Consider the following 25,609-nt stretch of genomic DNA (forward strand, 5'->3'; position numbering starts at 1 on the left):
ACTAAGGCTGAAAATCATTACACAGTTTTAGCAAAAAAGTGCTAAATAGTTTGGCTACAGTACTGAGCCCAGAAACAGCTTTTTTTTTTTAAAGCTACTGGATCTTTGCCTGGATAGACTATAATTGCTGCTGTGATGTAAAACTATTGTATAAATTTCCCCTACCACTAAATAAATGTTTCATCCAGTGATAGTTTTATGTAAATTTTTACAGTCTCTCAAGAGGAAAGATTCAAACCCAGGTTTCACCAGGTGAGTGTTTAATAGAGTCATGCTCACTCTCATCTTATCAACCTTGAAAGTCTTTTCTGCACAAGAGTTCATCTTTAACAGAATTGTGGAGAGTGCTATAATATTGAATCTGGGGCAGATCCACAGCAAGCTGCTTTCTAATATCCACTGACACCTCCAGTCAAACACTTAAGCAAAAAAGCATCAACAAAAACATTGAAAGGAAAACAACATCATCTTGGGTAGACACTAGCGGGATGAGCACAGATTGGAGGGAAGACAGATGAATGAGAATAGCATGAAAGTTACTGGGGAGCAGAATTTACGTCATTTAAAGGCAACTGAAAGAACGGTGGTTGTTACTAAATGCATCTGAAACTTTCTTCCTCGTTTCCCAAGGTCTGAAATGGTCTCTAAATTATCCTCTATGGGGAATAGGTTATGCTAGGATGATCTAGCTTTGTGCCTTTGTTCTGCAACAAATTTCATTACCATTCATAATCACTTTCTCTTTGGGACCATTTTCATTATTAGTGCCCAGTAATACAAGAGGAAAGGAAAAAAACTTCCTTAGTCTCTACCTGCCTCAATAGTTAAGCAGTGACCCCTTAAAACCTAATGTTTAATGGTCTAGGATAGCCTCTGGAAGGGACCCATGTCTTCTCCCCCTCCACATAATGGAAGGTGTGAGAGTCCATTAAACTCATTGACCCATCCAACTTCTGTGGTCAAAGTGCTGATAAAACAGTTAGTGTTTATGATGTCCATTATGTCCTGCTTGTGTCTTGTTTATGATTTGCTAGTGTATTTAGCTGCCAGGTTGAAACTATAAAATATATCTGGATATCAGTGGGAAATTTTCTGTGTAAAATATAATGTTAGTAAATAAATCAGAAGTATTAGTGTTACTCTACCAGGTGGAAAAGTCTCGCAGTGATTTCTGTGTTTCAGGACACTCCCTCTCTTCCTGTTTCTCTTTGTTAAAATTATGATAATTGTGGAGATTGTTTTAGTCTTTATTCTTCACTTGAAAGATGTTTACTCCTTGGGTACATAAGGAATTCCAGGCAGAGCAAACTTAGGATGACTGCATTTAAAACCAAAGGCTGAGCTGTTAGGCACTGACAATTTCTTCAGCTCTCAGAGGTACCACTGCTTACAGCAACATCCCTCCTTGTAAGAGCAGCAACTCCCTCTCAAACCATTAGTCTTTCAAAAGGGCTTTTTATTTTGTAAGATCAGAAAGCTTCAAAAAAGCCAAACAAGTGAAAATTATTATTATATAGCTTAAAATAGCAAAGGCCAAAGTAGGTAAGAATTAAGAATTACAAAATCCTGTTGTCAAGTTGGAAATACCACTTTACACAGTGATATCACCATTGAACTTGTTATAAAATTGAAAAGAAGGTTTTTTTCCAAAATTATATTTTGTGGATTTCCCTATTACTAGAATCTTATGCTTCAGTACATCTTGTCTGGGGCTTATATTGTTCCTAACCTATAAGGAACATAAAACATCTCCCATTCTCAGGCAGGAGTCCCCATCCACTTGAATGTCAATAGTAACTGTCTGATAGTAAGACAACCAGAGTGTGTCAGTTTTCCCACATTTGAGCTATATTTAGCCTATGACATAGCATGCAATTCAGTAAATATAAATACAACTAGATAGCTATAAAAATTTAGAAAGGACTGAATGGAAACAGCTAAGACAGTGAATGAATAAGAATAGCCACACACTCACTGTCCTGCATTATACTTTTGCTATTTAACTATAAATAGCTAAATAGTGTGAACCAACATACTGATTTCCACTGGGAGATGGGTGATTTGATTTTTTTGACAAATCCAGTACTCTCAGATCCTGAAATAAGACAAAGTAGGCTGGAATGGTTTGTATCAATGTATTGTTGACATGCCATTCTTTCAGATGGGTCTGCTCTTTCAGAGAATCTGGGAATACCTGTAAATTAAATAATATTTCATAAATAGAGAGCATCAAGCTGGAATTGGATTCTAACATCTTTTTAAACAGAGTAAAGAAAATCCCATGGCCAAACCTCCAACATTTTGCCTTAATTATCTTGATACAGACAAGCAATTTGCTAAACAACCCTCATAGGAGCTGTTCTCCTTTGAAGAGTATTGCAGCTGTCTGTCATCACACAGACAATTTTTAACTGCTGGTGCAAACATTTTACTCTAAAACTGAAATCGGTCTGTAGCACTCAACCTGTTTGGTGGCTCCTATTGTCTCCTTTTTTCAGCTGGAGGATTTTTTTTTTAACGCATTTTAGTGCTTTAATTCACACATCAGGACATGGTAAAACTGCAACATGGGAAGAGTGAGTGTATGGAGACTATCAAAATGGACTTTGCCACATAAAAAAGTGCAACTACACTCTTAATACCTGCTAATGTTTTGATATTTGTTTGCCAAGATGCAACACAGACTAAGGAATAGCGACATTTCAAATAGGATACATGCACATCCCTTTTTGAAAGTCCTGTTTAAAAAAAAAAAAGAAAAAAAAAGTGACTTAACTTCTTAAGTTTGAGAATTTTTACTCAATTTCTTTCTTTAAAGAAGAATTCAAATACTGAATTTTTAAACCAGTCCAGAATTGCAATTAATTCTTTAGTCATGCAGAAATTTTCTTTAAAATTTCTGGGATTGTTCCAAATACACAGCAAAAAAGTTTGTTTCTGAGTAATTTTCACACACTATTCTATGTGTGCAAAATCTTCCACGCATAACAGATACAGAGAGTGAAGGGTTTAGAGCCTTTAATTCATACAAAAATCACTGTAGGTAATTGGTATTCAGTTCAGACTTGCACATCTTTGAATTATGCAACCAAATTCCTTAAACTTGAATGAGATAAAAATCGATTGATAAAGTTGAAGGTCAGATCATTTAAACTCCACTTTCTAAAGCAGCACATAATTTACCAGTCTGTTCTTAATTTTATAGCACTGTGCATTGGTAACCTCTGGAATAAATAATCCAGATGAGGTGCTATTACTCCAGATTAATCCAGATTATTAATCCAGATGAGGTGCCATAAGAAGAGATGTAATAATTTCAACATTTAATTCCTTTATAACATTTTTCCTGTGCATGAAAAATTGTACACAGTAGGAATTGCTGTTTTTATACAGAGGACACTGCCAAGTAAGTTTTTTTCCCCTCTAGATTTCATAGATCCACCAGGACATTAACAAGGGTGATGCATTTTAATTGTTACTTAAGAACCTAGAACAGTGCTACTTAACTCTTTGCAATTACATGTTTTAATTTAGCTATTAAAGATATACAGGACTGTTGATCATAAACAGTTTGTTTGATTTTTACAGTCTCTAATTACAGTACTTTTCAACTTATGCATGCAGACTTTTAGCCCATATAGGTAGTTCTGTCTTGCCACCTGCCTTTCCACATTTGATATGGATCATTTCATTTCTTGCTTCATTTTCCCAGTTGGTGTATATTGCATTGTGACCCATCTTCTATATTTGTCAATTTATGGCAGTTAAAAAATACAATGCCTGAAATGCCTCAGGGCTGGTAATGAGAAATCTCTCCAACTTTCTGGAGTGGGTTTCCACCCCTCCACCTTTGGTGGTGTATATTTTTCTACAGCAAAATAAAAGAATAAATACCAACTGGAGATTCAATTAGTATTGTTTTTCCCACAATTAGAGAGTTGAAGATGCAGCACATGGGGATAGCATTTAACTGGAGCAGCATAGATGCTGCTCTAAGGAAGAATCACAGAATCACAGAGAAAACAGATGCATAACACAGTTGTACTGGGGGAAAAATATGTCTGGGAACCAGACAGCATTCACCACTATTTCCCCTGTTGTGCCGCAGTCCAAAACTCTTTCCATTGACCTACTGTTTCTGTCCACCTCACTATCACATCTGAGCACCTCCAACTCCTTGCTGGCCCCAGGGAACACATCAGGGAGCGGAGGCAAAGGCTTGCCCCCAGGAAGCCAACAGCAGGACGTTCCCCTAGACTGAAGGCAGGATCTAGGGAAAACTAGGGAAAACACTTCCTGTAGGACTTTATTTTAAAAATGTGAAAGCCCACTTGACAATTTTCAGCTGTTAGAGACTGGTAGCATTCTTTGACCTTGAGGAAGGGTGGATCTTCTCCAAATAAGGCGTATGAATTACTGCTTTGATTCTATCTTAATCCACAGCCATCTGCAAAGTACATCGCCATATTTCTTTGAAATGGGAAGCTCACTTTAACCAAGCTGGAGCTGAACAACAAGGCACACTGGCTGAGTTAGCTCATTACATGGAGAGAGAACCACAGAGCACAGTTGTTAGGAGTCTGCTCCTAACAACTGAGAAGAGACCAATGTCTCTTCAATGTGATCCTGCCCTCAGTTTAATCTTTCAGTATGTCAAATTGAAATAAAGCAACAGAAAAGTTTTAGTTTGCAGCTCCTGCCTCCCCTGTGCACTGAAAATATTTGCAGGTTCTACAATATCAGTGTCTAAAGAGCTTTAAAACCTCATTTTTTCCTCCAAACACCCATGCAAAGTTTACAATACAGGAAAGTATGCAGTATAAAACTATACAATTTTAGATAACATTATTGCCAATATCCAAGATTTCTGGAAGCTGAGAAGTACTAGTTCTACAGCAATCAATCCTACCATATGGATGATTTGCATTAGTTGAAGAAATTGTCTCCTTACTAGAGCCGGATGGGAGCCAAGGTTTTCTATTTTCCAAAAAAATCCACCTATTTTGTTTATTCAGAAAAAGGACTAAAGCCAAAAAAACCTACCTTTATGTGAGATGAAATTTGGGACAAAGTTATGTCTCAGGTCAATCAAAACAATTGTTTTACTAAAATTGAGACACTGCTGATTGACTTTTTTCCTTGCATTTTTTGCAATGAAAATGATCTCAAAAAATCTGTTTCAAAATGATAAGTTAAAAAAAAAATCAAAATAATTTCACTTTCTCCTTAATAAAGTATTGTGTATTCAAAATACATTTCAGTGGAAGTTTTAACAGTCTAGAAAGCCTCAGATCAACTCTAACCCACCTTTTGCTGAATTTCAAATGAGCTCACTTCTACACTGGTATTTCACATAAAACACAATCAAGTTCTTTTTTTTTGCAAGGCCATTGTGGATTGATGCTAATGTTAGTTTTGATTTGAACAGAGCTTGAAAAAAAAGTTATCACACCATTAGAGCAAGAAGACAGATCTCCGAGTAGTAAAAGACATCAACAAACCAACAAAGCTGAATATTACTTTCATCTTTTGCCATTCATCAGGGAATTTAAGAGAAAGATATCTTAGTGCAATGCAATTGCTCGTACCAGCAATTTTTGCAAGGGCTAAATTACATGTTTCAGGAGAGAATTTAAAATAGGCGTATTTGAAAACTAAACCATTAGTTCAGGGCAAGATAAGAAATGCTTTTGTCACTTCTAACAGTGAAAAATAATCAGTTTCATATGCATTGTCAAAAAATCATTTTGTAGAATTAAAAGTAACAGTGCTAAGCCACTCAAATTCTTTAACAATAAAAATGTATTTTCTATTATATTTACTCTCCACTGCTCTCCAGAAAGCTGAAAAATAAACTTGCTTCTTTCCTTCTCTATTTCATCTGCCAAAGCACACCTCTTAGGGAGCTGAGGAGTCTTTCCGTACTTATCCAAGATCTTCTCATCAGCGTCTACAAAACTGTTCTTGAGGTATTTTGATTACAGGATGCCTTTCTTCCAACACTCTAGTATGAAGTTCCATTCCTGCTTTATCCTGAAATAGGGCCAGAAAGGGTTTATATGAATCAACTGAAACAACACAGCACAGAAGTCTTAAAACTTGTTCTTTGTTCCCATAAATAATTAAAAAAATAAAATCATGCACCTAATGTATTGATCACTTTAAAAAACAAATGCATTAAAGGAGCCATGCTTAGATTTACTTGGCTGACATAGATGCAAGCAGGATTTCATTTAGTGACTATAATACAGTGACACCCAGGGTATAAGAGAAAAGCAGTGACTGAGCCCACTATCACAGAAAGCAGTATGAGTGATGCCATTGATTTCAACAGGATAGGAAATAGATTGACACTGAACAAATAACAAATTATATGTATGAAAAAACAAGGACCGGGTGATATATGCAGGATTTTTCAGCTGGAAAAGATATTTTAGCAACTAAGGTGTTAGAAACATTTCCTTTTTCCTTCCCTCTTATTCAAGGATAATGATTCATTTTCATTTTTTAAAACATTATCTTCTAACATCATCTTAGGAGGTGAAGATAAAGGTCAAAGTTATCACATGCCGACTAATTTATATTTCCATTCCAGTGTAACTTTAGGCTCACCTCCAGGATGAAGTTTCAGCCATATAACTTCAGGCACAAATTTAATTTGACATAATTAAGCAGTGCTAAAAGCACATGCTTTAATTTGAGAGATTTATTTCAGCTTAGTCAATTAAGGAACAAGTTGATTAACTGAAGCAAATCTTCCTTGTACCAAAAATAAGACTCTGCAGAGGCCCTTGCCTCATAAATCTGATCTTACACTTTGAATGCCAGATTCTTGTTGTATATGAGATTCAATTATACAATCTCTACCCTCTGGCAGAAATTTTAAGCAAAGACTTGAAAACTGACAGATGCAGCAGGGCACAAAGTTTGGGATAATGTGCCCTGTAGGGGAAGTCATAAATGGTACATCCTGGAAAAGGGAATTGGATGCAAGTTTGTAAAGTTCAAGTAGAAAGTAATAAAACCAGTAAGCATATTCCCAGCTAAGCATGGGAAGTTCTCCAAAATGCTGAACTGTAAAAACTAAGACATATGAAACAATGTCTGGTTTTAAATCAGGTACAAGAAATCAGTTACAAACTCAGGTACAGGAAATATCTTCACGATATGGTGAAAATAAGTAAATCTTTGGACACTTGTAGCAAGGTAGAAGTTAGAAGCTGAAGAGCAGAGTGTATTGATGGGAAACTGATAGTGTACATTAAAAGTAATATTTGACTCTATGCTCTCTAAATAAACCTGGATCTCTAGGGATCAAAACTCCCTGCTTAAATAGGAAGAGTATTACTGAGACAGCTGTAAACTGCCCAGCACAAATTATGACAGTTACGGAAACCTTAGGGGAGGTTGGAGAGACTCAAAAGCAGAGAGCACAGCAACGGTGGGAGACTTCAGTTATCCACACACAAATTGCACATAGACATGATGCAGCACAATGCTTCTGGAAATCATGCATGGCAGTTTATCAGAGCTACTAGTCTGAGACTTCATTTAGTTTCCAGTAGCAAACCATACAGAGTTCATCACAGAACTACTAAAGGCCCCTTCTGTAATAATGACTGCATTGTATTCCCATGCAGCATCCCTATAAAGAGAAAACAAGAAAAGTCTTCTAAAATAGGTTTGATTTTAGAAAATGAGCTACATTTAAAAAGTTGGTTAGAAGTGCTGCTTACTGGGTAAAACACTGGCAGACTGCATGAAGTCTCAGAATAAGTATGTTCTAACAAAGCTACAACAAGGATTCCTTTCTCCCCTCGCTTCCAAAAATAGGAAAAGAAAAAAGAGAAAATGGCATTTATGTCCAAATGAAGAAATGAAAAGGCAGTGTAAGCTCTGGCAAATTAAATGTAAAACCACAAAAAGCCAAGTGACAAGAAGTCACTTATTGCAGGTATACAAATGAATAGGAAAAAAGAATTTCTAATGCATCAGAAGCAGGAAGCCTCAGAGATGGTGGGAATGATAACTTATCAAGGTATGAAAGGAGCAGTAAAAGAATATTTGAAGAAGCTGTTAAGAAAGCTGCAGAAAAGTGAAACTCATCCTTGGTTTTGGTGCTCATTAAAGAAGTCAGTCTGCTCTTTACTGGTAAGCATTTGGAGGGCTTTCTTGTATTTAAAGTGTCTTTTTTTTTTATTCTCAAGCTTCTTCTATTATCTGAAGAGTGGTAAATCTTCTAGTTTCTAAAAGTGCCTAACTGTGGACACCCTTATATCATAGGAGTCTGAAATATAAATGAGTTCAGAAAAAAAATTAGACAGATAGATAGATAGAAAACAAGTTCAGCAAGCTTAGCTCAGAGAGTTCCTAGAGGGGTACTGAAGCTGGGTGGCTTCAGTAAATAAGAGTAAAGGAAAGGTTCACCACCAACCTGCAGCATCCGGAATTTTTTTCCCAAGCTATTTGATACAAAGGCAAGAAAATGGGTTAGACCAGACAGCTGTCCAGCCCATTTCATGGTCCTTCAACATACTGCATCTGATACCAAGACAGATGGCAGAGCACCTGATTGCCCTCGACAGCCCTGCCAAAGGGTATCCCCACCAGCTGCAGCCTGGAAGCCTGTATCAGAGAACAGCATTTTCCATATCAGGAGGCATGAAAGTTGAAACACTTATTTCAGTTGCTTTGACACCTGAGTGTTGAAATTGCTTATTCAATCTGTCATTTGAACCCCAGAGATCACTAGCACAATAGAGGCAGACAATGCCATTGCTAGAGGTCACTAGGAAAAGCTAGAACATAACACTTTCATATAGTTTACGAAAACTAAATAGGCCAAAAAACACCTACAAATTGTTTTCCAAAACTCTTCTACCAGGGAGCATAGCTAATTAGCTATAAAAGCTCTCTGTTACTGTGAGAGGTAGGTGGGAAGTGAAGCAGGCAGGAAAAAAGTGAATTAAAAATCCCTGAGGAAGATAACAAAAGGATCTGAACCATTCAAAGGCATGAACTGAAAAGGACCAAAACCCTGGAGTTCCTTTTTCTAAAAGTCTTAAATAAACCTTTACATACCACTGCAGTAATGCTATTTCCCACATCTTCCTCCAGCCCTCCACATACTGCCTCTCCATCCCTCTGTGAAGCTTAACTCTGCAGAACTGCCCTCTCATTGCCATGGAATTCCTTTATTTTCCACCAAAGAATTAAACACTTGATTTCAGTACATAATTCAATGCATCAGGAAAGCTTCATCCCAAGATGCTCTTTATATTCACTGCTCTTCACTTGTCCAAAGAAATGAGTGAATCATTCCTCACAGTACAAGTTCCAAGAGCCTTAGAAAATTGAACATAAAGAAGTAAAAAAAAAAAAACTAACCCTAGCCAAAAAGCAAGACACTGAGCTACTGTATGACACCTTAGTGCTGCTTGTGTCAGGTAGACCCCAGGAGCACAACATACACCCACAGAGGGAAGGACTTAGATCTCAGTTTTTACTCTTGCCCAACAGGAGATATGGAAAAGGGCAAGAAGGGAGATACATTAAAGATGAAAGAATAATTTGTACTCTGACACTTTATTGATAAAATGTACAAAATACAAGTCTCAGGAGGCCATGATACATTGTTAGTCAAATTAAGATAAAATGCATATAAAACACTGTTAATCAGTCAGTGAAATATTGACCCCAAAAGAAAGATAGACATTAAAAATTAAATCTGGTGAGGAATCCAACATGAATATCACACACTGATTCATCAAATTATGGCAACATGCTCCAAGCTTTTCAAGAATGCTCTCCTATGGTCACCAAGTACTATGTACAAGTACATTTTGAACAGGTGGAAAGTGAATTAATAATGGAGTAAACATGCCTAATTGTGTACAGTACACATCAGAATGAAAACATGATATATCCCAAGGGCATAGGGTCTAATCGTTTGTAACACCACTGTATCCGTGGGGTACACACTAACCAAATGAATCAGTATGAGTCTTCCTGGCCTGGAAGTGTGACTTGTAAATCAGTGACTGGCTGTATTATCAGTATGCTCTTCTAATCTTATGCCAGTGGGAAAAAGCCAAGAGACTTGTGGTAGACAAACTGATATACATCATTAAACAAAGATTACAAAGCTGTAGCTTGCATGCTACAGTTGAGATAAAACCAAAGGAATCTATTCAGTCACGTGTTTGTTGCTCAGCTCTGTCTACTCATTGCCAAAGCATGGAGCTGATGTTGCTTCTTTAAGGATCCTTATGAAAATAAAGACCATTAAGTTTTCCTTTAGTTGTAATCCTCAGATAGAATAGGATTACCACTATGTTTTTGATATCTGAAGGCTATTACATGAATCTTCAGGAAAGGCAGAAAAGACATCTAAAACAGTGTGGCAAACTTTAAAAAAAATACACATATAAAAGCAGCCTTTAAATGTGCCAATATTCATCTAAAAAATGAATTTCTGGTCTTGGCACTTTAAAGTCTCCAGATATTCCAGGAACACATTTTCACATATGACAAGTGAGTAGGTTGCAAAACCACAACCCTCCTGAAGTTTGTCTTTTTATTACTGTTCAGCAGTAAAATAGTTTGATCTTCCTCTAGAGCTTGAAGAAGCACATGCAGTTTTATTAAAGAAAGAACTATCAGTTTCAACATTCAAGAAATGGGTTTTAATTCAGTTAAGCCTAATTTAGGTGGGAGTATGAATATGAAAACTATTTTTTCTGGCCATAACACCCAGATGAAATCTCATGTTCCAGCTCAGCTATTCCAGCACTTCAATCATGCAAATAGTCCCACTAATTTTAATAAGGCTGAGTGCATCTGCTTATGTTTGTCCAACAAGGTATAGGCCAAACAAGGTACCTTTATATCTAACACAAATGCATACCTGTATAACTAACTTCACCAAAACAGACTTTAAATGGTGTAGAGCAAGCATTATTTCTGCCAAGCTATTAAAATCTCACTGCAGCCCAATAAATTACTGTTTTTCAGTAAGCTCTCAAGAAGATATACTGTAGATATGGAGCAGGAACAGCATGGAAAGAGTATTCAATTATTTCTGGTTTGGGTAGTGACGAACTTGTCTTCAAGTAATCCTTCCCCAAACATTATATCACTATTGGAGTATATCTACAGCAAAGAGATTTAAGAGCATATAATTAAGATTTGTTATAAATCAATATTTCCTTATGAAGATATGGGAGCTCCTTGCTTGTCATTTTAGATTCTCCAACAATACTGCAGATCTAATCAACCTGATGCAAATAATTACTGTAGGATAAATTCAACGATTGTACCCTTCAAACGAGTCACCAGTTTGGAAAAAAAAAAGTTTATTAGTAATGACTGAATCATCCCAGAGGGAATATTTGTGTTTCTGAAAGTATAAATAGTTCTTCCTTCTGCTTTGCTAAATGTCCAATTAGGAGGTCCTTCAGGAAAAAGCTAAGCAGCTTAGGTAAGAGAATGAAGTTTCATTAGATGGCACTGTTTCCTCTAAATCAGGAGGGAAGAAATAACCAGGACACTACTTGATGACACCAGTTTAGTACTCCTGAGTGACATTTAAATCAGAATCACAAGCCACACAGGATCATTCAATAATCCTATGGAAGTTTCAGAAGAACAGCACAGTTAAACTGGAGCTTGGCCCAGACTAATATTAATGACAGACTAATAACATTTCCCCCCCAGTTTCAATTGCATTGATTCGATTTCAGCCCATCTGCTGGGCTCTTCCATGGGTTATAAAGGATTGTGGCTGAACAGCAGCTCTTATCTTTCAACCCACATGTATTCATTATATTAGAGGCAAGGTCCGTATGCACAAATGCATAAAAACAAAAGGCAAATAACACAAGTGGTTACTAGTGCTGCAGAACTGCTGCCAGATTACACGCCAACTTTGTTACCCATAATTTTTGTAATATTTGTGTTTGGGGCTAAGGGTTCCCAGCCTGAGATTTAGGCTTGCTCAGAAAAATTTCCAAATTGGGTTTTGATGAGGAGAATAAAGATAAACATCATAAATAAAATCTTAGTTCAACTACAAATATATTACAACACTAAAGTTTGACAGAGAAATAGAGACAAACCTATTTAAAAAAAAGACATAAGCTCTCAGGGAAAAAAGTTATTCTCTGCCTATAAAATCAAAGTTTTATTTGGCCTTTTAACATTGAAGAAATGCATAGTTCAGAAAAGTAATATGCACACATTTGGTTAGCCAGCCCTTGAGAGGAAAGTTTTGGAGAAGAGACACATTGGAGCATGCAGCTGAACAAATTGTTATTTTTCCTGTATGTTTGGTTGGTGGACAGGGAAGGCTGTGCCATTTCACAGCAAATATTTAGACAGCTAATCCAGGCAAACAGTTTTGGCATTCCCTTACTTCATTGCTTAATTGCTCAGCCCTCAATTTTTACCTTATCTGCTTTTCAAATAGTGGACAAACACATTGTAATCCTTCCAAAAAAATCATCTAATAAATTGCAAGTTTTACCTTCTTTTCTCATCCAAAAAAAAAGTAGAGAGGAAAAATTAATCGAGAAATTTAACATATCACATCGAGTTAGCCTGAGAGCATGCAGGATTTCAGGATACAAAATTGCTCAGTACTATCAGAATCTAAAGGATGAAATGCAAAATTGCACTATAAACAAACTTCTTTCTATAATGAAGACTTTTATACACAGGTAAATTTGCATTCTTCTGGAGTTATTTTTGTAGCAATGCATTCATATCTTGAGAGCCAGATATGAGCCCCTTGCAATAGTCTCAGTACACTGTTCTCTAGAATCAGTTTCACTGGCCAACTGTTTAAACATCTGTTCCAGAAGCTGTAAATTCCCCAAATCTTTACAAGGTCTCACCATTAATGCAAACAAGGTTCAAGTTTTGCATTTATTTGTGAGGTTTCCCTCTTAGAAAATCTTCAGTTAAAAAAGAAATATCTTACATGCAACTGTTTACTGACCTCCGTAAACTAAATAACCTTGCCCCAAGACAAGCAAAATTCTCTGGAAGTTAACCAGGAGTTTTTCCTCAACTAACACATACTACCTTTCACTACATATTACCAGGTCATTTTACATTGCAATGGGACTGATGAGGAACTGCACACTCTTGAGAGCATTAGTGAATTATAGCCTCTTTGAGGAAAATAGGATTTTTGTTAAAAAGCAGCAGCCTCAGCAAGCCAGATTCCAAACTCATCTGTTACACCAGTGTATTTGCAAAGAAACTTTATTATAATTTCAACCTTACTTGGGAATTCACTCCAGCTGCTGGCAAAAATAAACATCTAGAATCTTAAATGTTATAATGCAGTCCTCAATTTGGGAAGCTGCCTCTTTGAATGTCTTTTGGAATTATCATTTTGGGTTAGAATCCTTTCCAAAATATTTATTCATCATGACTTGACAGTGAGTACTAGCACTGATTTCAAAGGACCTACTCAAGAGTGGCAAGATTAATCACCAAATAGGATACCATAATTTGCTCACACATGCAACTCCCTGAAATAATGAAATGCATTTCTATAAGAAGACATTATTTCTATTATGTATTTAATCATAATTACAAATTTCAGCTATACTTTTAAGTTAGCTAAAAGCAAAATCATGTTCTACCTTTGAAAGCACTGAAAAGTATCTAAGAAATAACTTGTGATCTAACCTTTAGGACATAAAGGCCAGTGATAATTGCATACCTCATAAAATAAAAGGATTTTCCTTTTAACTGAATTTTGCATTTTATTACCAATATTTTTATGACTTTGATCATTATTTTACCAGCTTCATCCATTATATGATGCCTGCACCATAAGAATGAACACAAATTTTGCCATTAATTTCAGTGAGTGAAATACTGATCACTCACAGCCAGGACCAAAGTCTGGTGTACTTCATCCTTTATGCCAGGAGCTCTAAAAGAAATAAGATTAACTGGAGAGGCATCTGATTGCTTAGCATGGATAGGTGCAGCAGAACAGGGTACTGTATGCAAGTTGCAAACTAAAGGAGGAAAACAAAAAGCCTTTGTGAATGCTGAAAGCACACTTGCAAGTTGATATTTCCCTGCGTCATATCCTAACCTCATTAATGGAAAAGGGCAGAATAGGCCACCAAGCTTCATGCTTTTACCCAAAGGGGTGGCTAGAGATAAACAACCACAGATGAAAGTGGCAGGGAGAGCATACTGTTTTTATGGAAAAAAAGGATAGTTCTGAGTCTTAGCCAACACTACAGGCAAAAGACATGGGAGCTAGAAATAGCTACCTTGGAACATATGAGGGTACCCTCTTTTCCCTCTTACATACAGAAGTTCCCTATGTACAGTAGTAGAGTAGTCAGCATGGATTCACCAAAGGGAAATCATGCTTGACCAATCTGATAGCCTTCTATGACGGAATGACTGGCTGGGTAGAGGAGGGCAGAGCAGTGGATGTTGTCTACCTGGACTTCAACAAGGCTTTTGACACTGTCTCCCATCACATCCTCCTAGGTAAGCTCAGGAAGTGTGGGCTAGATGAGTGGACAGTGAGGTGGCTTGAGAACTGGCTGGATGGCCGAGCTCAGAGGGTTGTGGTGAATGGCGCAGAGTCAAGTTGGAGGCCTGTGGCTAGTGGTGTCCCCCAGGGGTCAGTCCTGGGTCCAGTCTTGTTCAATATATTCCTCAATGACCTGGAGGAAGGGACAGAGTGCACCCTCAGCAAGTTTGCTGATGATACTAAACTGGGGGGAGAGGCTGACACACCAGAAGACTGTGCTGCCCTTCAGAGGGACCTGGACAGGCTGGAGAGGTGGCCAGAGAGGAACCTCATGAAGTTCAACAAAGGCAAGTGCAGGGTCCTGCACCTGGGGAGGAATAACCCCAGGCACCAGTACAGGCTGGAGGTTGACCTGTTGGAAAGTAGCTCTGCCGAGAAGGACCTGGGAGTGCTGGTGGACAACAAGTTAAACATGAGCCAGCAGTGTGCCCTTGTGGCCAAGAAGGCCAATGGTCTCCTGGGGTGCATTAGGCAGAGTGTTGCCAGCAGGTCGAGGGAGGTGATCCTGCCCCTCTACTCAGCCCTGGTGAGGCCTCACCTGGAGTCCTGTGCCCAGTGCTGGGCTCCCCAGTACAAGAGAGACATGGCACTCCTGGAGACAGTCCAGCGGAGGGCTACCAAGATGATTAGAGGGCTGGAGCACCTCTCCTATGAAGAAAGACTGCAAGAGCTGGGCCTGTTCAGCCTGGAGAAGAGAAGGCTGAGGGGGGATCTCATCAACGTGTACAAGTATCTGAAGGGGGAGTGTCAAGAGGATGAGGCCAGCCTCTTCTCCGTGGTGCCCAGCAACAGGACAAGAGGCAATGGGCAGAAACTGAACCACAGGAAGTTCCATCTGAACCTGAGAAAAAACTTCTTCACTGTGAGGGTGACAGAGCATTGGAACAGGTTGCCCAGAGAGGTGGTGGAGTCCCCTTCCCTGGAGATATTCAAAAGCCGTCTGGATGTGATCCTGGGCAATATGCTCTAGGTGACCCTGCTTGAGCAGGGAGGTTGGACTAGATGATCTCCAGAGGTCCCTTCCAACCTAAACGATTCTGTGATTCTGTGATTCTGTGATACAGTATTTCTGTAGTAGACAGGTTAGAAGTTACCTCTTGCACCAGTAGACCAACAAAAATGTGGCAGAGGAGCGTTGGCATTTGCAGCCACCTCTGGTAGATTGACTTTTTGTCAGACCTGCAGGTGTGACAGGCACCACACAGGCAAGGGTAGGACTCCAGATGGCGCAGCCCAGCGAAGAAGGGCTCACTCTGGGAGGGCTCCCCAGGAGTTAATGAACGCCAAGTGCACCACGGCCAGCGCCACCACACTGTGGGGTTGCTGTAGCCCTCCAGGGACCCCATGAGTGCAGAGCAAACCTAGCCAGCAAAGGAGAAGTGACACCGCAGACTCACACCATAGGCGTCTCACAACATAGGCAAAGATTTCGTACACAGTTATCCATTGAGCATGCATACTGTTATCTGAGGCCATCCGTTCTGTTGCCTAAATGTGGTCTGGCATTGATCTATTGGATAATGACCTAAGCCCAGGAAGGATAAAAGAAAGTAAGCCACATACCTCTGGTGTGCACTCGGACTCACCATCAGCTGGCCCGCAGACCCAACAACCCACCCATCAGTGGGGACACAGAATCACAGAATCACAGAATCGTTTAGGTTGGAAGGGACCTCTGGAGATCATCTAGTCCAACCTCCCTGCTCAAGCAGGGTCACCTAGAGCATATTGCCCAGGATCACATCCAGACGGGTTTTGAATATCTCCAGGGAAGGAGACTCCACTACCTCTCTGGGCAACCTGTTCCAATGCTCTGTCACCCTCACAGTGAAGAAGTTTTTTCTCAGGTTTAGATGGAACTTCCTGTGGTTCAGTTTCTGCCCATTGCCTCTTGTCCTGTTGCTGGGCACCACGGAGAAGAGGCTGGCCTCATCCTCTTGACACCCTCCCTTCAGATACTTGTACACGTTGATGAGATCCCCCCTCAGTCTTCTCTCCTCCAGGCTGAACAGGCCCAGCTCTTGCAGTCTTTCTTCATAGGAGAGATGCTCCAGCCCTCTAATCATCTTGGTAGCCCTCCGCTGGACTCTCTCCAGGAGTGCCATGTCTCTCTTGTACTGGGGAGCCCAGAACTGGACACAGTACTCCAGGTGAGGCCTCACCAGGACACCCCTGATGCCAGCTGCCAGGGAGAACCTGAATCATCTTGGCGCAGCTCAAACGTGGTGAGAACAATCTGGGGAAAACTATACCGGAGGGGTGGCCCATAAGGACAAGGAAAGGGTGAGAGCAGTCATTGTACCGTGCATCTGTGGCTTAACCATAGAGCCCTGATATGTGTATTCTATTTTTAGCTCTTTACTATACTTTTAGCTTTGTTATACTTGTAGCTTGTCTGCTGTTAATTGTTTAGTGTTGTTCAGCATCTGTCATATGTGTAGAACTGCTTAGCTCTAATAAATTCTCACACTGGACAAATGATGCTCTCGAGTTCAGTGCAGCTAACCCTGGGATCCAAAATAATCCCAGATGCCCCTCTAGTGGTGCGTCACAAGGTGCCTGTGTACTGTTAGAAGCCATGGATTCCTCCTAAAAGTCCTTTTACAAAGGCAGCTGCAACAGCACCCCAAGAGCCACTAGCTGACATGGAGGAGCACAGAGTTTTCTGCTTTATCTGCCACAGAATTACACAAAGTCACTTCTCAGCACAGCTTCTGGGACAGCAATAAGCTTTTATTGGATTTGGTTTTACCAGATCCCAAATCCTTTCATTTCTCTTTTCCATCATAAGGGTAACATTCACAACAAACACTTTCTACCTCTCAGGCCTTACCAAAGGGAAAGCTTACCTCTATTAAGAAATTTAATCTGAAGGAGAAGAGCTTCATTTTTCTTTTTTGTTAGGATTTTTTTTTAATGCAGGTTTGGGTTAGGGAAGGAGGGAATCAAGATTATGACATTGGATGTTTTAAAGAGAAAGGCAATGCAAAAAAGGCAGTCAGACTTTATATTAACATTGATCTCCCCTTAGCCCAGCTGCTCCATTGCAAAGTCAGTTAATCCACGATTGGGGTTCCCCAAGCCAGCCAGTGCTGCACCCAGATTCAGTGCTGCCCTGCAGCCAGGGCACTGTTTAATACTGGGCACTTCAGTTTTAAAGCAGAAAGTGTTTTTTAATTGCTTTGTTCTCTTCTCACAAGGGAAAAAATGGTAAGTCGTATGTTTCCAACATTGCCAGCACAGTATAATATTTCACTGTCTCTAATGGGGATGAACATAAAGAAACCAAAATATTGCTTAAACAAACCATAAATAAAATATAATAACATGGTTAGTAGGTGTAAGTATTATATTCAAGCTTCTCTAATATTTTGGACAAGAGAAAACTCCTCTGATAGTTCTTTTGTTCTTCCCTCTCCTTCCTATTTAGGAGCAATTGAATGTGTCTATTTCATTCCTTTTTGTTTCTCCTGTCAGTTCAAAAGACTTACAGTATTTCTTAGTATAGAATTTTATGAGTATGTTTCCATGAATTTCATCAGAAACACTTCCATATAAAAAGTATAAGAGTACAAAATGCATTTTTTTTCTTCAAATTAGATCTATATATACAAAATGCATTTTTTTCTTCAAATTAGATCTATATAGTAGAACAGTGGGAAAGCACCATTAATAAATCACGGTCTGCATAGGAAAGTGTAGGGACTAATGAAATGCAAGCATAGTTTGTGCTTCATCTCTGTTACAATCATTTGATGAGAGGCAGCAAGAAATGAAGAAACCAAACCCAACAAATTAGTTTGAATCACCTGACTATACACAGCAATATTAACAGATTTGTTAATTGACTCAGTTAAAAAGAACATCAAAAAAGTTGGCTTGCCTCTCTAATGAGCTCTTTTCTAATCTTTCTTTCTCCTTCTTTTGACATTCTTTGTTCTTCTTAACTTGAGTTTCCCACAGTCCTCTTATGAGAGAAGAGAGAAATATTATCACCTGATGTCCCATGCTGTCAACATTAAGTTTCTCCTGCAATAATAAGCCATCATGAGCACTTCAGGAAAGAAGTAGTGAAAAAAGAACTGAACACCATCACATTTCATTAATCTTATCTGGGGGGGGAATCATTCATAAGAAACAGTAACAAAATATATGCCTTCCATCTTACCCGATTTGTCTAAGTTTTTGTGCTTGCAGTAATCAATGCAGCATACAATCAGTGAAGCATACCATTCTGTGATTCTGTGATACAATTGGCTTCTACAGAAAATCAATGGCAATGGTTAAGTGTTTGTTGAATTTTACAGAGTCCTTCCACTTTTCCCTTTCCAAGGTAAAGGCACAATTGCAAAGAAATATGAACTTGATTAAGGATCATTGATAAAAATAACTTTGAGGACTTTGGTTTTTAACAACTTAACAATTTAGGTAACAGTACTAGTAAAATGAGAGCTCAAAGTAATTGTTTATCTTAAAGCATGCAAAAGCACTTAATCTCACCATACTGGCCTTTATGTAGCCAAGCAATCCTTTTTCAGTGGAATTGTTTGCATAAGTAGATGCTTATTTGTGAAAGGGGTTGAAAGACCAGCCCTATAACATCCAATAACAACTTACCTATTGCAGAGATAAGGTCACAGGGTTTGTGAAACATGGCCCCATTTATCAGTATGTATAGTTACCTTCCAGCAATTGAAGGCTTACCAACAAAGTACTAGGTCTTGAGCCTATCTTTAACATGCAGTTATGAAGCTGAGCCCAAGTCACCAAGTTCCCTTTATCTAGTTAAAGCCACAGAGACACAAACTTCTTGCAGGTACTTTGCTTCTACTGAAGTCAGTGACAAATTTTCCATTCCCTTTAACAGTAAACTGTTATTTTATAGACTTTTTTATAAAGTCTATAACAGTTTATTTTATAAACTGTTATTTTTAACTGTTTTTTTATAAAATCTTTTTACTTGAGGGAAAAAAAAAAGCACTGATATCTTCAACAACCACAAGAAGTGAAGACCTTGGATTTACATGTTGTGAAAGACAGTGTGACTGGCAGCAAGTTATCCCTTAACAATCTGTGGCACTGGTTCAGTACAAAGGAAGCAAACCACTTACTAGATCACTAACACAAGCACAGATATACATCTTGATGCAACAGGTAAAAACCACACTCTCTTGGAGTCAACTGGTGAAGATGTAATTATCCCAACCCAATTTTTATCATGAAATGCAGCTAGGTTATCTATATAGGACTTCTGTCATACTTACTTCTTCATAAAATGGTTCACTGAACCAATATAAAGTCTTATAAAACAGAAATTTGAGGCCTTTTAAAAATAATTGGTCCCGTCAAGATAAAAACAGAGAAAAGGAAAATCAGTTTAAGCTTTGCTTGAGATGTCATTAGATGCCACTTTTGTTATACCATTCATTAGCTTAAAAATATATATATAAAGAAAGGAAAAAAGAAAACCCCACTGGAATGTCAACTGATCATTGAGAAAGCAGTCTGCCCCTTCCTTTATTGGGTATTTTCAAGCTTTTAGTTATTTTTTTTTTTCAGACCTTACTCTGATCATTTTTTCCAAGTTCTCTGTCCCTGCACTGGGGCCATTTATTATCTATCCTTGCTAGAGAAGGGAATTGTAGCCAACCTAGCTTCAGCTTAGCATAAGTCTGACTCTTGCTTAGCATAAGTGTCTAAAGTAGGTGAAGCCTGCAGGCCGCGGGACTGAACTGTAACCCGAAGAACATTGCTGACGACGCGACTGCAAAATCAGCTAGAACCAGCCCTCGAGGATACAGAACAGAGTGACCAGAATGAACAGAGGTAACGGCTGACCTTCGGATAAGATAAGGTACTGTGGAGCAGGAACATAGCAACCATCTAGCAACCAACCCGGGATGTAGACATGAACCAATCAGAGGGAAAGAGACCACCGACTCTGTAAAGAAGATTGGAAGAGACTGTCACTGGCAGGCAGGGAAATAAGACTGTAAGGAGCATAATTACTTAAGAATTCTTTTGTTCTGGGTCCCTCCCCGGAGGCACCCAGCTCGAGCTGTTACTTTGTCCTACCGTCATTTAATTAAATAATGAACTCTGTTGTTATACGTGCGTGAGACTCTGCTCCTCGGAAACCTAGGGTCGAACTGTTTCCATAACAATCCTTCTGTCATAAGACAGAGGAAGCAGTTCTCTCCCCTGTATTTTTCCTCTTTACACTTTTCATAAGTGTCCTTTTTCTCTTCACATAAAGATCTCTATCATACATAACGCAAAGGAATAATCCCTTCTGAGCCAGCAAAACACCTTCATCTTCATCACCCCACAGGGTGAATTAAAATAATTATGCAGATGTACACTAAAAAAAGAGGTTCCTACCTGTCCTCCTTATTTGTCACTAAGAAACATCCCCAATGCCTCTAAATACTAGCATAGAGACTGGTCTGAGACCAGTATTTTTCTACGACAAAACTCTTTTATAGCTTAGGATGGTTATATAACTGCTATCTTTGCTGTTCATAAAGCAGCTTCCATTTCTTGTTTATCTTTACAAGCTCTAACAATGAGGCCACAAATAGTTCCCAGCATATCTCAAATCAGCTGCTGACAGCAGAGTCAAAACCCCATTAATAGCAGTGTAATGAGAACAGTGACCTTACTCATGGTGGAAGGGTGCATCCATAATCAGATGCACCATCCCAAAACTTAGTTCACTATTAACTTACAGGAAACTATTAACCACCTGAAATAAAACACTCTCCTCCACTGCCCAAGTAGAGAAACCCCATGGCAAGGACTGATCCCTTACAGTAGCTGCAGACCAACAACCACTCTACAGGACTTAATTCATTTTAATAGGCCAATTCATAGCAACATGTTTTGGTAGAAGGGCTATTGCAGGAGTCGAATTGCTGAAAGACAGTGAAGTGGCAGCTGGACACTTGACCTCTATTGGAGCTTGATGGCCTTAATCAACACAAAGTCTGAATAAACTGTGAGAGTACTCCATTTCCTTAACTTTTCCCCACCTTCCTGTCTCCCAGGTTAAGTCATCTGTTCTTTATTGAGACACTGATTTATTAGACACTGAGGATGGAAAAGTTCATATGGCTTCTATCCACATATTGGATTAGACTGTGATGCATCAGGGTTTCTTCTTCAACTGTAAGATCAGGCACAAGAGGAACATGGGTGGGAGGTAAGAGGTGCCCATCATAACTTCTCAGGACTAATTTGTTCAGAACAAACAGAACCACAAATCCTGATCAGACCACATGGTGGAGAAACCTTTAGAAGTCATTCAGCAGGACAAATATTTAAGCTTGTTGCCATCTACAGCTCCAGAAAGGTCACCCAGCAGACCTCACAGGGCTGTTACTTCCCCATATCCTGATCTGAAACACAGGCAAGAAGAATCAAGCATGACAGAACAATTTTCCCCAAAGTTCAGATGCAACCATTTTCCTGATGACAAGATGGTGCCCTGGCAAGCAGGCAGTAATTAGAATAATCTGATCCTAAGTGTAGGTCCTTCAGGGTGCTTACTCATGCACAGTGAGAATTTGTGACAGAGGAAGCAGTTACCAACACTAATTTCAGTGTTGTTGAGGTGAGAAGGGACCTCTGGAGGTCACTTAGTCCAGTCCCCCTGCTCAAAGTAGGGTCACTTGGTTACGCAGCCAACGCCCCACCTACCTCAGCCCCCTTCCTGCACTGACTTCCCCATTTACTCATCCTTGCGTTACTCAGCATTGCTCCTTTCACACCACATACTCACACCAGCTCATCAAGGACAAGCTTTGGTCATACTTGTGGGGATTAACCTGACCCACTGACACAGCAGCAAGTTAAAAAAAAGAAAAAACACTCAATTTATTTCTAACCCAAGAAATCCCAAGAAATAGGCCACCTTTTTATTAAGGACAAGGCCTGACCACAGAAGCAAGCATCACCAGCATCTGCAAAGCCTTATTTTATAACTATGCTGAGTTTGCAGCTTAATGCCATCTTCTTTGGGTGACATCTACATCCAAGTTATGCTGTAGATCATCAGCACACCTTTCTTAGATGATGCATTGTTATAATGTTCATTCAGTCTTATGAGTTATTAATGAGATAGATCACAAAAGCAAGGCTCTTCAGTAATGTACAATAATGAAAATAGTGCTTTCCAGGGAAAAAAAGGATTCAGGAACATAAAGAGAAAGCAAAGATGTCATTTACAAGAGAATCACTTATGGAAAAAACATTTATCTGTGTGCCTGTCTATGGGAGCAGATAATTTTATCCCTAGCCATTTACACCTCCAGAGAAGTAATCTACAATACTTTAATCAATACCCTTAAAAAGTAACATACTGGGAAACCAGACTGATTTCTTATCTATCTCTTTCTTGCAATAGTTAACTTGGAAACAAAGCTGACTTTAAAAAAAAAAGATCCTTAATAAAGTATTACATGATCTTCCCTTCAGAGAAAGGTACACATTATGCATGAGGTTGTATTTAAAATTAGCAAATATATTTAAATAATTAATTTTAAAAGAAAGGGGGCTTTTTGATAATAAAAACCCATAAAAATAACCACTTGCACTGTTTGGCAAAGCAATATTAAAGCTTCAGACCAGAAATGCTTGAACTAATTACAAAGAAACAGAATCTCTCTTTCACTTCTCTCATTCTCTCTCTCCATATATTTCTCAAAAAAAACCCCATACACCTACACCCCCCAAACACACACACACACACACACACACCCTGCACACATACACACCACCCCAACATGCACACCCCACACACACACTCCCCAACACACCCCCATCCCACACGCACACCCCAAACCCCCCAACACACACCCCCGCCCACACACCACAACCCACACACACAACCCCCACACCCCACACACACTCCTACACATGCACACAACCAGCCACACACACATACCCTAAATACACACACCCCCCCACACCCCGCCATGCACACACAACCCCCAGGCGCACCCCATGTGTGCACACCCCCCCACACACAACCAGCCACACACCTCCAGCCTCCCAAACCTCCCCACAAACACCCACCCACACACACACACCCAACACATACACCCCACACATACAGTCACCCACACCTCCCCACACACCCAGCCACCAACCCACACACGCCTCCACATCCACCCCCACACCCCCCTTACACACACACCCACACCCACACGCACACACCCCACACATCCCATATCCCAAACACACCCAGCCCCACATCCCCCCACACACCCACCCCCCCACACTCACTCCCAACACATGCCCTCCACACACCCTTCCCCACACACACCCCCGCACACACACTGCACACACACCCCTAAACACACACACACACCCCACACACCTGCCACACCACACACCCGCTGCCCCAAACACACCCCCACCCCACATACCCCCCAACCTCCCACCCACACATGCACCCCCTACACACATGCACCCACACACAAGCCCCACACCCCCCCAAATACACACACCCCCCCACAACCCCCGTGCACATGCACACAAACGCACACACACCCCACACACGCCTCACACCCCCCACACCCACACACACCCCACATGCACACCCACACACCCTCCCCCACACACCCACTCCCACACACCCCCCTCCACACACACACACACCCCACACACATCCACCACACACAGCTCCACACACCCACACACATGCTCCACACACCCCCAAATACACACACCCCCCACAACCCCCGCGCACATGCACACACCCCACACACCCAGCCACACCACCCCCCACACCCGCACACCTCTCCCACACCCGCACACAAACACCATCCCCCTGAGTACACATCCCCACGCACGCGCTCCCAACAACCTGCAACACAGCAACCCCCACACAACACCACCACACACACACACCACCCCCCCTACACACACACACACTCACGCAAGCACACACCCCACACGCACACACCTCCAGCTCCACACCCCCACATGCGCATTCCCCCATCACCACCACCCACACACCCACACACACACCCAACACACACCCCGCCTCACACACGCAACCCTGCCACACACACCACCCCCATGCACACACACCCACACCCACCCCCACACACACACACACACACACCCCCACACACAGCCCACACACCTCCCACACGCTCACACACACCCCCGCCATGCTCCCACACATACTGCCCCACACACACTGCCCCCCCACACACACACCCCGCATACACGCACCCCCCCCACACAACCCACCCCCCCACACATACGCCAAAAAGCACACACACAAACACACACGCAACACACACGAAAAAACACACACGAAAGCCCCAAAAACGCATGCACGCGCGTGCACACGCACACACAATACACACACACACACACACACACACACACACACACACACGCGCGCGTGTGCGCGCACACACACACACACACAAACACCACACACACACCCCGAAAAAAAACACTACACACACACCCCCCCAAAACTCTCAATCACACACATCACCCCCCAGACACACACCCCCAAAAACCCCAAAACCGCACACACACATATCCCCTCTCATACCCCCCACACTCCCCCCACATACACACACCTCCCACCTCGACACCCCCCATCCCCCACACACATGCACCCCCACCCCACATCCCCCACACACAACGCCCTACACACATCCCCCCCCACAAATCCCCCCCACCCCCACATCCCCCTCACACATCCCCCCCACACACATACATATCTCCACACACCTCCACATCCCCCCCACACTTCCCCCCAAACTCACATATATCTCCCCCCACACACACACTCCACACATCCCCTCACATACACACACCCATTACACCCCCCACACACACCCCACCCCCTCCCCACACACATCCGCACCCACACACACCCCACACACCACCTACACACCCCCACCACAACCCCCCACCCCCCCACACACATACCCCCACACAGCCCCAACCCCCCCCAGCACACACACTCCTAGCACACAGATGCCCACATCCCCACACACACACCCCCAC

The 25,609-nt window shown here is 40.9% G+C and overlaps 1 protein-coding gene across 3 annotated transcripts in view; it reads right to left on the bottom strand.

Moving 5' to 3' along the window:
* Positions 1 to 1,438: 1,438 nt before the first annotated feature.
* LOC138064131 (uncharacterized) overlaps positions 1,439 to 25,609 on the bottom strand; it is a 30,229-nt gene continuing 6,058 nt past the window's right edge. The window contains exons 2-5 of one of the 3 annotated variants that reach the window (XR_011137406.1): positions 20,411 to 20,513; positions 18,456 to 18,539; positions 5,896 to 6,033; positions 1,439 to 2,194 (exon numbers count right to left, since the gene is read on the bottom strand). Coding sequence is in view for 1 of the 3 variants with exons in the window: in XM_068925310.1 (XP_068781411.1) it covers positions 5,979 to 6,033; positions 18,456 to 18,539; positions 20,411 to 20,513 (242 nt within the window). In the remaining 2 variants the exon portion in view is untranslated. Of the gene's footprint in view, positions 2,195 to 3,447; positions 6,034 to 9,567; positions 11,152 to 18,455; positions 18,540 to 20,410; positions 20,514 to 25,609 lie in introns of those variants that run through there. The other 2 variants (XM_068925310.1, XR_011137407.1) reach the window with 2 other exon arrangements.

The sequence above is a fragment of the Struthio camelus genome, chromosome W (assembly GCF_040807025.1).
Source record: "Struthio camelus isolate bStrCam1 chromosome W, bStrCam1.hap1, whole genome shotgun sequence".
In the NCBI taxonomy this organism is placed as follows: Eukaryota; Metazoa; Chordata; class Aves; order Struthioniformes; family Struthionidae; genus Struthio; species Struthio camelus.